Source organism: Pezoporus flaviventris, unplaced genomic scaffold (genome assembly GCF_033815535.1).
Source record: "Pezoporus flaviventris isolate CSIRO_AGI_PZ_B2104156 unplaced genomic scaffold, CSIRO_AGI_Pfla_v1 ptg000212l, whole genome shotgun sequence".
NCBI classification, from domain to species: domain Eukaryota; kingdom Metazoa; phylum Chordata; class Aves; order Psittaciformes; family Psittacidae; genus Pezoporus; species Pezoporus flaviventris.
The window spans coordinates 943947-957924 of record NW_026892760.1 but is presented as its reverse complement, the minus strand read 5'-3'; the positions used below and the strand labels follow the sequence as shown (position 1 = coordinate 957924).

The following is a 13978-nucleotide window of genomic DNA, read 5'->3' as shown; positions in this document are numbered from 1 at the left end:
TTTTAGGAGTTGCAAGAATGAAAAATGCACAGGGCCTTTCTCTGCACAGGGGAAGAATCATCAGAGATGAGTACAACAGACAGCTGGACACAAATGAAGAGTACAGAGACATTCTGCTACTGACTTCCCTTCAGCCCACATAATAATTCTCATCACTGTAAGCAGTGTTCCCAGCGTTCATCTCATCTCTGTCCATCATAATCATACCCCTTCCTGTTCTTCTCTGTTGGCATTAGCATGAGTACACATAACCTCAGAATCTGAACACTACTGACTAGCAGGAAAGTGGCTGGACTAGAAGCAGTCTGGAGGATGGAGACATCACTTCAGAGTCTTAGATAAAAGATGAGAAGTCAGAATCACTGGTATTGCCATATGGCATCAGTTTTGTTTTTCACAATTATCAGCAAAACCCAAGCCACAGAACAGAAAAAAAGCGGTGTGAATAGAAAGGCAACATAGTTAGCAAATTTCAGTACAAAAAAAGATCAATTAGAAAAGCACTACCTTCTGAACATGGAAAAGATGAGTACTGATGAATGGCTCAAATTCAGATGCAGTGGACAGCTGGGAGGGCAAGAACCTTATATAACCAGCGCCCAGACATCTAAAGACAGCCACAACATACTGAGAAAAACCCTAATCTTATAAGGTAACAGTCCACAGATGGTATACACCCAAAAGACTTTTCAAAAATGTACTTTAGCACTCAGTAATAGGTTGCTGTTCTAGGAATACAAGCATCTGTCATATGAAGACCTGCAATTAATACAGTCCAGCTGTATTAATTTATCTCCTACATAAAAAGTTTTGCCTGCAACATTACCAGAACTGGATATATGATTGAACACAGTGGACTGAAACCAGCAAGGTGTGTACAACTCTGAAACCAAACAGATATTCAAGAAAAGTCATTACTCCCTTTCATTTCAAATAATCAAGCAAAAATATGTGTTCTACTCTTTTAATACAGAAAAAAATTAGTACAAACTTCTTCCTTAAAATCAGAACAGAACAGCACTGGTAGAAACTCTAATGTCGGTTGCTCCTGAAAGCTGTGATGGCTGAAGTCATGCTTGATGCAACTTTTCCAAATATTAGGGACAAGTTTACAGAAAACTTAGTACAAGATACCATAAGCACATTTTTTTTTAATTGAAACTCGAACACGTATAATTCTAAATTTTTTGCCTCTACATTAGAATTCTAACCCACTTTCCATTAATGCTCATGCTTTGGCTCAAATTAAGCTGCATCTAAAGGAAGAACTATTATTTTTCCTAGAGGGCTCTATAGGAAGGCCAACAGATCCTACGACAATGCAGAAAGTATCATCTTTACATTGATACCATAGGCAGACACAAATTACTTTAAAGGCACTGTATTTACCCACAGGTATCAGAGAGATGGGAGGGCAAGGTATTTGTTTTCACTGTAACATATCAAGTCACTGCATAACCCTTTACAGGCAGGACTAGCATAACTTTGCTAAAAGCTCTCTCAACCCAAATGAAGCAAACCTTGCTGCACAAGATTGGCACACTTCCCAATCATTAGTACACAAGTGGTCATCTTGATTTAAACAACAAAACCAATCATAACAAGCAGCAACCCAATTACACTGGGCACAGGCTCAGCAGGACACATGTAAACTTAGTAAAAAACATAAAGCCTGGGTGGCGGAGAAAAGGAACAATTTTAGTGAAGTGATCTCATTTAGTTTCCTAGAAAGGTTGTGCAGTCACAAATAAAACAAAGCTTTCATTCAACTCTGAAAACTAAAATTCAGCACTGATTAGTATATTTTCTATTTGCAATAATTTCCCATTGTACTGATCCAATATAGAAGCAGGATAAAAAATTAATGTAATTCTGTTGGAAACAACCAAGGCCACAGCCACAGTCTTTGAATATACATTTGCTGTTGTGTTTATGTCAGTTGAATTAGTGAAGGATCTCTTCTTAACCGATCTTCAATTTCAAAAAGGCAAACATCCTCATTTTCTTTATGATCCTTTGCTTCACAAGAATAAAAGAGGAGAAAGGACAAAAGAGAGAACACACAAAAGAAAAACACCGAACACCAAAACATTACCAAAAAAGTAACAACCCTCCAAATTTTCTCTTTTATTCCGTATGGCAAAATAAAGAAAGATGGAGAAGAAATACATCAAGTGTATGCAACTTGCACAGCTTGCACAGTCTCATTCTAGACATACTTGGCTACATATTTATGACAGTTTATGTGTCTGGCCTCCTGCCTGTGGGACACAAACACATCTGCATTCAGTAATCCCCCTAGAGAGAGCTCTCATATCTGAAGAATCACCTTATTAGCCTTAAACAACTCCAAGTATCTTTGTAGGCAACAAGAAATTATTTCTGAAATTGGATTTTAACCCTGCAACTTTAGCATGAAGTATTATTCATAACTACTATTGTTTTAAAAAATGCCAGCATTTCTCATAACAAATATTTTGTTTACATGCACAGTTAATAATATTCTGGTTTAACCATTCACTCTACTGTCAAAACCCAAGAAATCACAACGTATAATTTTCTAGTGACAGCAGCAATCAATAAGTCCTTGTAGAAGATACAGTAGTAAAATTAATCTTCACGTTAACTTTTACCACCCCCTTTCTCTTCTATTAAAGTCTCGGAAGGTTTCTGTTGACACAAATGCTATTGCTCTATTATGTTTATAATGAAATATTACTGAATTTCCCTACAGATACTGTGCAGCATGAAGGGAGATGCCGGCTAGGAAACCACAGCCAAATGACAAAAACTAACTGAAAAGCAGACTTACCAATTGCAGGTTCTCATTTTCATGAAGACAAGCTGTTTGGCTCTTGGACTTTGGGGCTGAAGTGGGAAGCTTACGAGATGCTGTTTCTCTCAGCAGCATGTCAATTCTGGAACTTGCAAGCTGGTAGACATCCATAAAACTTTTAACCATGGCCTTTAAAAAGTAAAATAAATCATCAGTGCCAGGCAGGCTATACTTAAATGACAAAGAGCATACATCCACATTCATTACAGAAGACCTAAATTTATTAATCAGAGAAATGAAGCAAAGGTTAGAAGCCAGGCAAAAATTCCGTATCAGGACTTGAACATTAAAAAAGTCTAACAAAGGATGTGTTTCCTTCAAAAATCTTGAATTTTAATAGCATTAAAGAAAAGCAAATTACTGCACACACTAATTAGAAGGTGTTTTGATAAGCTGTTTTCAAATACGCAGTACTGCACTGAGCAGCTGATAGCATTTTCATTGTATTTAAATACAAAATGCAGTGCAAGTTCTAATTTTACAAAGAATCAGTACTCAGTTTCAGGTAAATGTTCATACTTTCAAAGTCAGTCGAGTCACTAATCCTTCCACTCCAAGTCAAAAAAAAAAAAAAAATTAATTTGTGAGAAACAAAAGAAACACAGTAAACCTGCAGACCTCTGAAAGTAAATAATCTGATTACAATATAGCTGGGAAAATAGAATTGTTTTCATGTACATAGCGGAAGAATGTCCCAACTGTGTAATATTGATCAGACTGAAAATAACATTAGCAGCACAAGAGAGTACAAATGATTTGGCAGTACTGGTAACTTTGTACCTACACTAAACAGTGTTACGCTGTTGAGATTATTGGTCTTCTTTACAACTGGTTAAACCCATTTTATAAATTATAGTTTTCCCTTCTGAAATGACCCGTAGCAAGTTTCTACTGTAAGAACATACTACAGATAATACAAAATTGGCCTTTTGAATGTAAGCCTGTGGTACAGGTAGAAATAAACTAGTACCTCAAACAGGCATTCACAAAGATTTTTACTGTTTTGCTTTGTTCTCAAACACACTACTGCTTTTCAGAATAAAAGGTAACACAGCTGAAATCAATCAACTCATTTCATTTTCAAACGTAAAAAACAGCACTAGCAAATTAACACCATCGTATCTTTTCTCATCAGAAAGAATACCCAAAATGTGTTACATACTATGGTACTAGTCCTAAAACTGTATTCACATAGCTCCGTAAATCTGCCATTGTCAGCTCTTATCTTGCTTTTAAATTTTCCATCCACATTCAATGTGACTAAAGTCCTGAAGCTCTTCACAAAAAATACCAAGCAAGAATGTGGATATATCTCACACCCCATACAAAGTTGCCTGAGAGTCTTCACACGGCAATTGCCCACATGTTAAAAATTAGACAGATGTTGAAATAGGTCTATAGACTGAGCCTGTGACTCATAAAAAAGGATTATATCAATGCGTCATAACAAGCTGTGTCTCAAATCTCATAGAAAAAATCTTATGTGTTCCTTTGATTACTTCCCACAAGATATTTATAGGTATCACTGAACTAGAAATGATTCCTTACTTTCTTCCTTTTACCTCTGCTACCACAAAGCTAGTGTAGCTTCCAATCTATACAGCTTCATCCCACACCTCCAGAGCCAGTTAAAGCCCATGCTTCAGTTATCTGAAACAGCAGTTACCAACCTGCTGCTCAATTTAGCTATTTCATCTTGTTTAACGAGTTTGAAAATTTTCAATTTAGGAAAAATGCATTAATTTTCAAGCTTATATTCAGACACAGCAAATATTTTTTCTAAGACACTTAGATTTTTTTCAAGTCCAGAAGGAAGCAATTTGTCAGCTTGTTAAATGTTAATCAATTCATTACTAACATGGAGGGTAGCATTTATACATCTATAAGTACACACACTCTTCCAGTATATCCCAACTCCCTAGCAAAGAGCCAGAGTCAGTTTAGACTTCTCTCACACAGGGCCAATGTTAGGAAAAATAGTATGTTTGAGCCAGTCTTCCAATGTGCAATCCTTGAGTAATGAGTGTGCAGAATGCTCATTCTAAATAATAATAGTAATAATAATAATGAGGAAAGCAAATACTCTGGGTTTTTGAAGCACCACTGGAAGACATTCATTTATATATGATTTTGCATAACTCATGGCCATCTCAAATTAAGTCACAGATCTGTCTTCCACTATAGAGAAGTTCCACTTATTAGAAAGCTTAATACATGGGGAATGGGGCACAGAACCTGGTCATTTGCATGTTACAAGATCTATCACATAAAGATTAAACACATCTGTAAAGGAGTTCAGCACTTTAATTTATATCCCTAATTGCACATTACAGAAACAGCTGCAGCTCTGGAAATTGTTCCATGATCAACCAAGTCGGCTAAGAAGGAGTGGGGTTTTTTGTTTATAAGTTCACATAACATTTTAAGGTGTCTTATTGCTATGTATACTTAAGCAAAACTTCCTGATTAATTTTTCTAGCACAAAATTTGTCACTCATATACATCTGCTGGATCTGCATTTATAGGAACACTTCTGGGTTTGAATGTGTTGGTAATAACATGACATGAAAACTTGGAACAGAAAAAAGCAAAAATTTGTCTTCCATTACAATATAAATGTATAAAATGTATCAAAAATACACATCAGAAAATTACTTCTGTTCAGAAAGGCCACACGTTGTGATCCCTGAAACATTACAGGAACCAATACTATTGCAACTCAGACCACTTGTAAAGTTAAAGCCTTTCCAGACAGGTAAGTATTACAGGCAAAGTAGTGGGTAGAAGGAGTCCACAACAATAGTGGGGCTGAAGAACGCTAATTTCTAAACATTAATGACTCCAGGTGTCCCTGCCTGAGCAGGGGGTATGGACCAGATGACTTCCAGAGGTGACTTCCAACCTCAAAGTCTTCGTTAGGATGCAACATGATGCAAGATAATAATAGCTGAAATTTACATAGGACTGTCAATTTTAAGATCAGAAATTGTAATTAAGTACTCTGCATTAATCAAATAAAAAGACAAATTAATCAGACAGCTGAATGGCTTTTTCTCAGTGACCTCTTTCCTTTTCCTTTACTCCACACCAATGCCTTATTTTATGAAGGAGCTCACTATTATTTGAAGTTCTACATCACATGCTACTGATATGGGAGATGCAGGAGTGTTTTCAGTTTCAAAAGTGTCTTCAATCTGAGGAGACCCATTCTCCAACACTTAGTCAAGGCACAGGCAGCTTCATGGAAACTAGTGCTCAAGTTACATTTTCAAGTGTAACTTCCAATGGACAAGTTTAAATACTTCTAAGGATCTTTTAAAATGGCTATTTGTACATTTAAAACAGCATTTTCATCTAGAAAATTCCTATGAGCAATTTAATTCAAAGCAAATCAGAAAATACTGAAAAATTCAGGTTAGTGCTATTCATACGACAGGAACAAATTCAAGCTATCCCATAATATTATTTTAAATTTCAGATTATTGTTTATTTAGCAACTGGGACTAAGAAGATTCTAAGCACTACACACCTGGCTGTTTTGCATGCTTGTTTCTCCAGATCGTAAAACCAGGCCAGAATACATACAGAACCATTGCAAAACCGTGTTTGTGCTTAACTAACTACCAATTCTCCAATACCCTGAATATACATAGATAAGCATGTAAATAGACAAAAGAGAAGACACATAAAATTTAATAAAAAATTATACATGTTTTAAGTTATTTTAACAGATAAGGTTTACTTCTAAGAAGCCATAACAAAAAAGGTCCTTATGATCTGGTCAGAGACATCCCGTCTGTAACACTAGTGTACACATAAAAATTCTGACTTAAGCTTGATTGATTCAGATTGATGAAGCTGAGAAACATGAATTAAAAGTGGGACAAACTAATCTGATGCTTTTTATAAACTACAAACCACTGAACTGCAATACAAAATAGCAAAGTTTAAGCTGGGTCTTCCCTCTCCAGATCAATCTTTAAAAGGGATGAGAACACTTAACATTAGAGGGGGACATGTAAACCCAATTTCTTCTACTATTCCATGTACTTTTGAACCAATCATTTACTTGTTCTCTACACCATTTCTAGTGCAAGTAATTTTAAGGTGCACAGTGCTACCGATGCTTTAAAGCAGCTCTTGCATATGGCTATAAAATGAGGCCGGAAGACTCCAAGCATCAAGAGTATTTCATTCAATGTGGAAATGGCTAATACTGACAAATTACACAACAGTCTTTAAGGAATATGAAATAAAAATATGAACCTTTTTTTAAAATTAATTCATGAAATTCAAAGGTTGCTTAAACTTCAGCTGTTCTCAATTCAGTTATAGCAGAAATATATGACAAGTAATATACAGATCAGCATATGCAAATCAGCAGAAGACCTCTCATCAAAGTTTTAATGTATTTATTATGCATTATAAAAACAGCATTTTTAATTTCCAATTAAAACACTGTGCATGTTGTCGCCCTCACCCTCAGTGCCTGGCTAATGAGAACAAATACAGTTCAAAACAATCTTTATTTGGATTATGAATTATAAATAAGTGTGGATGAAAGTTTCCATTTAAAGTTTTGGACTATTCTGAAGTTACAAAAATAAAATACCAAGTGATTAAGAGTCAGGTTTTTTATTTTTATATCCATGTTATACCATTAACGCAGTATCTTATTGGGCCTACTGTTATCATAGAACCGTATCTCCTGTTTAGAAGGAACAAAACTAAAGCAAGGAGAACTTATATGAAATGATGCTTATTAAAAGGTATCAAAGAGATATGAAATGAGCAGCCTGACAAAATGATCATGGAGTTAGCGACATCAGATACAGCAGCAAGAATAACAAGACCATCTACTTTACACAGCGTACTTTCTCCCTTCAGGAAATTCTTCAACCAAAAAAGAATATTTGCAGGTAGTAAATTTACCTATGAGCAGTATGTAGAAAAAGATGGACCTAAGAAGAATGAATGATTAACTCCAGTGTAACAAAGTGCTTAGATGAGAATCTGAAAAGGATGAGAATTTCACTTATGATACAGAATCTGGCTGAAGTTCAGTTCAGGTAAAAGCAACTGGTGAGAAAACAAAACTCAACAGAGTGGAGTTCTGTATGCTTAATGGATAACCTATAGAATGCCTCTCATTATTGCCTTGCTTCAAATGGACATGTACAAGACTAGTTAAAACAAAACATACATCAATTACTTTTTGTTTTCAGAAGCAAGATTTCAGGATACTTATCATATATTTAAGAGTTGTATTTGGGGAAGAAAGGATTAAAATTCATTTCCCCCATACATTTTAGCATTTGAAAACCCATTCTGTCTGCCTTGACCCATAGACCAAAATGTCTAGTGGCATCAGTGGAGGATGTAAATACAGCAGCTTCTCAGGCATCAGCAAAACTCTCAAGGGGAACAGCATTCAGCAAGATTGCACTTTTGCAGCTGTTTGGCACTTCTTTAATGATCTATTCTCCTTGTATCTCATTTCAACACTAAACTTTTTGTTCGCTTCCATTCAAGCGTGGCATGCGCAATTTAAATGTGCCAAAAAGCAGGTCAGTTCTGTTACAACTTTTTTTTCTTTCCAACGATAGCTGACTCAGTGCCACACACGGGGCCTAACTCTATCCCCTTCGCTTCAATAACAATTACTTTACCCCATAGGTCTCAGAGGATAGCCCAAGGGAATGAAGCTCTAAATAAAAGGCTAGATTCTCTGCAAGAGGTAATGACATGACTTCCTACAAGAAAATTGAAAAGGGAGCATTGAAATTGACAGAGACTGAAGGGAAAGTGCTTCTATTGGAAACCATCGCGGATGGTCATAGCAAGAATTGCCATTAAAATTATTATGAACTGTAAGAGTTTCAAAAATAACACTGATCTTGCAGAAACCGATAAATTAAGACCAATGTGTTTGTTGGTATGATCAGGCAGAAAGCATCCTGAGAATTTTATAGCAAAGGAAGTCTCTCTGGAGCATGTAAGCAAAACACTACTTAAGGGATTGCATATTTTTATAGGCCAGTAATATGTACATGCAAAAACTATTCTTTCTGTTGCACAAAGCATAGATGTATGCAAATTGCAAAGGAAAAACAATTGTTTTCCTAAAGAACTTATAGTTTAAGACACAGCCATGAGGAAAACGCTACTGATACGTTCTACCTCTTCCCATCCTCTTCCATAGCCTTGATACGAAAAGAACATTTTAGTCTGTAAGGGAGAAAAAGAATTTTCAAGTAAATGGTTTTGGTGAGAAAGAAATGAAAACTGAAATAAGTTTCAGGCTGGTACCCTTCCTTCAACTTCCTCTTGCCGCGTACATTCTAGACATGGACGAAAGAATGAGGGACAGGCAGTCACTAAAAATAGCAAAAAGTCCACATTTAAGTGCCTCACCTGTAAGCATGAAAATCTGCTTGGAGTAAGCACAGTATATTACCACTGATGAGAGGAACTAAACAAGAGAAGTCACAACAGAAAAGTCAGAATGTAGTTTCATTAAGAAAATGGCAATGTCCCATCAAAGATTCATCACAAGAAGAAACAACAAAGTAGAACTTCTCATCACAATCCATGTGAAATACCAGTGAAAGTACAAGCTGCCTGTGCCTGGGATGATGTAGCTTTTGGTCTACTCGAATGACATCATGGAAGCAAAATAGATGTACAAAAAATGAGGTACAGAATTCTGTTTTCACAGAAGTAAAATGCATTTTTAAAAGCATATTCTTTCTCATTTTTAAGGGACTCTGATATATGGATAGGAAATCTTGTATCAGAAAATATATTTTTATAAATAAATGTTTCCCAAATACTAAATCTTAACTGTCTGAAATGTAATGTACTACTTATATGTGTATGAGAACAATTTAAGAACGGGAGAGAAGCAGACATTAATCTACCAAGCTACTAAATAGGAAAATCTGAAGCAACTTCCCCTCAAGGTAAATGTAAAATCTGAAAAACTATTCTGTTCTTCTGAAATACTGTTCAAAAACTATCCAACATAAGTACCTAACTTGACTATTTGCCAAAGTAGTAGTAACAATGTGTTTACTGAAAATTAAAATACTTTTTTTTTCCATTGGTTTTAAAGAGTGCTCTATTAACTAAGACCAATTTCAATTATTTTAGTAAAGAAATATGCTTTACAGACACACAGATGCCACTGAGACAAACCTTCTTAGAAACTCATTTAAAACCACCACTTTACTTTTAACCGGTGTAGAATAAGCCTGTCACTGACTCCAACAGAAAAAAAACTATTACCCCACAAAATCTGGGTAGATATTTCCTAAACATTTTGACTATAGCTATGAAGAGATACAGATTATTCCTTTCTCCCACAAGAAGCAGCTTTTCAATTTTAGACTAAAACATTCTCAAACTGAAATAGATAAAATATCTTACATGTGGTCAGAAAGCGGAACTGTGTCCACTTTGCATTTTCCATGCAAAAAAGATGAAGACAAACTATTCTGCAGTTGCCATTTAGTAGGAGAGACAAACGTACCTTCTGGCAGGTTTAGTCAACATGACAACTGTGATTATGTGCCTCATACGTAAACAATCTTTAATGAGTCTTAATCTTCACATCAGATTTTAGGTGATTGCTCAAGTCTAACGGAGCCCAGGGGCTAGAAAACTGCACGATGTTTTGTGACACATATAGCTACTTCATCTCCTTTGCTTTTCTTACAAAGTGCTCATGGTGGCACTGCATTTTAATTCAACATAAATATGTCATCCTACATAAAGCAACATTTCACAGTTTTGTAAAGAAACTCTAAAGTATACCTGTTAGGATGGATAGCAAACTTTCATTTTGGCTTCTCACCAAACCACCAGTTATGTACACAAACCCATGATGCCAGCACAGGGAAAAGCACAAGTCAGTCTCTACTTGTAATGACCTACTAAACTACATTCCTCAGGTAAATGGACACACACTTAATCTAATGTCCACTGCCACATATAGGATGGACAGGTATTCTCCCTTTACTCTGCCTGAACTCTGATGCTGGTGAGACGACTTTGCTTCATAAATTCTTGGACTTCATCAGAATCTGTATTAAAAAAAAAAGCTAGACTTTCAATCAAACTTGCTTTCAAAACCTGATTTATGCCATGAACATGTTGCATTAGAAATTTCAGGAAATTTGAAGAGCACAGTACACCTACTACTGACCTTAATGACCATACACATTAGCACCCCTCTTTCCAAAGCAGCAGTTAGAGAATATTTTCAATAATACAGCCAAAAGTGGTACTGACACCGAACTTGACAATCTGCTATCCTTAAGCTTAGTATGAAAAAAGGAACATATTTTCCTCACAAAGTTTTCTTTTAACCAGTGAGTGAACGAGTTACCTGACTGGGTTTAAACCACAACACCATCATGCTCTGACGAAGAAAAATTACTAAAATGATCCATCATCTTTGAATATCTAGCTCTTCTGACAATGGATGTATGGCTGAAGAAAACCCTTGTTGGGAAAAAAAGATTGTTTATCTATCTTTTTGGCATGTCATATACCTAACAGATTAGCTCAACTCAGAAATGTATAAATCCCAATCATGCATACTAAAAACTGGTGGGTGAGTGAGACTCCATTATACTGAAGTCTGGGCTTCTTCCATGTGAAAAGTCAACAAGCTAAGTGAGAAAACTTGAAAAACAAACAGAAGATGACACTAACTTTTCTGCTGGCGGAGCTCTGGTTGTCCTCATTAAAACCAACAATTCAAAGACAAAAGTAATTACCTCATGAGCTTTTTTAGATAGTATTTTGGAAGACACTGATTTTCTATTTTGTAGTCAGCACTATATGTCTTTTCATTAAGTAGAAACTTATAATCTGACTGCAGAATAGGATTTGAATTATTAGGTTGGGAGATTGGCAAATAAGGAACAGGCTGTTATGGTCTATTCCCCTCTCTTGTCAACAATCAACAATTAGATCCAATTCCTTAGAAGCACAAGAGATAAAATGACTTTCTGAATTCTGCTTATAAAATTGGATGTTTATAGCAACACTGAAAGGAGAAAACTAAGAAGGATAGGTACTGGTGAGATGTGTTTTCCTAGAGACATCAAGTATTCTTCAACAATAGGATTAGAAGTAAAATACTATCATATGGTACCATCACTACATTGAGAAAAACCTTTTTATTCTTTTTTACTGGATTTGGTGATAAATTGCAGGCACTGTAACACTGTGCACTTGAGTGGTGATCCTAATGGTGGATCAACAAAAGCAACTTCTGATCCAAAGATCCCCGGCTATCCTAATTTATAAACACTCTAGAGGAGAGCATTTTCTAACTACCTCTAATTTTAACTGGTTACTACTTCCTTATCCATTTTTCAAAGCTGGGCCACTACTTGCAGTTAGGTAATTTATGAGAAATTGAGCCTATGGATGTTGGTAACATAGAGAAATCACTTCCGCAGCTGTCTAAATATAAACTATAGATGATTTCTACTGGTTTTCACCTTCTTGTAGTTCAGAAATTAGAAAAGTAACCTGAAAAGAAACAAGGAGTGGCAAATGGTAGGTGATTATGACAGATGATGCCAAAGCATGAAGGTAAACTGGGAATATTTATTAACATTAACATATTAACATTATGTGAAGTAGTAGAAACCATTTTCAAAGCATACATATAAAATAGTTATTCAGGAAGTATGTACTTAACCTGCTAAGGTTCTTTCCACAAGTCATGTGAATGCTTAATTTTACACGGGTTCAAAAAGCAATGGGACAATAAATGGCTGTTAAATACAAAATACGAGTTTGTCTCTGGAGACATCCAAACCCACCTGGACTTGCTCCTTTGTAACCTGATCTAGGTGGCCCTGCCTTGGCAGGGGGATTGGACTAGATGATTTCCAGAGGCCCTTTACAACCCTAATGATTTTGTGATTCTGAGGTTTCAGAAGAATTTGAATTAAAATGTTGAAGGCTAAGAGAAATTCTAGAGACATTTTAGCACTGTTTATTACACTCTTTGTTTTACTTTCCCCTATCCAACCTGTTTTTACAAGGGGACAACCAGATTTACTGCTATTCTATGTGCCCTCTAGGCATAAAATATTTCTTCAGTCCCACAGTCTTGTTTCCCAAAGGAGTAAAATTTGTAGCAAGTCTCACACGGAATAAATGCAGAACAAATTGAGCATCTAGGATAGCGACCTTGCCAGCGTAAAGACAAACATCACATTTTGACATGTAGGAGACTTGCTGCTCAAAACCTAGTCCTGTGGTCTTTGTTATCATTTGCAAAAACTTCAGAATTTAAACTTTAACTTGTAGTTTGTGCAAATGGGAAACTGGATGGAGAAAAAGGCTGGCACCATACGCCACAGCAATGGCAAGATGCTTTTTTTTGCTCTCTGATCTCTACATTTTGTATTTGTTAATTATGATAGAATCAGGAAGAAGGCAACCTACAAATGGGTGCTAGTATTAGAAAAGAAGACATGATCTGCCTCAGAACAGAGAGAATGCACAATGTAGTTTATAAAATATAGTATTCAGGCATTAAAGAGGTGTTGCAAGTTTGCCCCACAAGTGGAATGGGTGACTGTTTCCTCCTGATCCTTACATCAGAAGTGCACTTCTGTCAAAAAAAAGATCATGATGTGGAAGCAATCCAAAGGAATCTCAGTATAAGTTCTATCAAGGTTTCAGGAGGATAAACAAATAGTAGTCTTTCTATGGGTATGATCTTTCTAAAAGCCATGACAGACTCAATCCTTTGCAGGTAAACTTGCCAACATGCAGGCTATGTATCCCTGTTATTTAGGTTTACAAAACAGTTCCACGTTCATCCTCTTTCCACTGCTTTAGCACCCTCTCCATTTTCTTCCCACCCCCTAATTTCTTAATACCTTTTTGCTTCTGACAGGGAGAGACCATAATGAGGAAAGAGACCATAATGAAGGGAAAGTTAAAGAAGACTGTAATTAAATTGGGTACTGGAATGGACAAGTACTCATTAAAAATGAGTGCCCTACTTCAAGCCCTACTTTGTCCTGGAAGACCTACAGCAATAGACCTTATCAGTCCTAAGAATTTATGCTTTTCACAGTCCAATATAAGTGTTGAAACTTGTGACCT

General features: G+C 36.0%; 1 protein-coding gene across 6 annotated transcripts in view; it reads right to left on the bottom strand.

The window, feature by feature from the left end:
• CCDC171 (coiled-coil domain containing 171) overlaps positions 1–13978 on the bottom strand; it is a 149083-nt gene that overhangs the window by 19373 nt on the left and 115732 nt on the right. For all 6 annotated transcript variants that reach the window (XM_061441211.1, XM_061441214.1, XM_061441212.1 and 3 more), the window contains one exon: positions 2813–2965. In XM_061441211.1, the coding sequence (XP_061297195.1) occupies positions 2813–2965 (153 nt within the window). The remainder of the gene's footprint in view (positions 1–2812; positions 2966–13978) is intronic.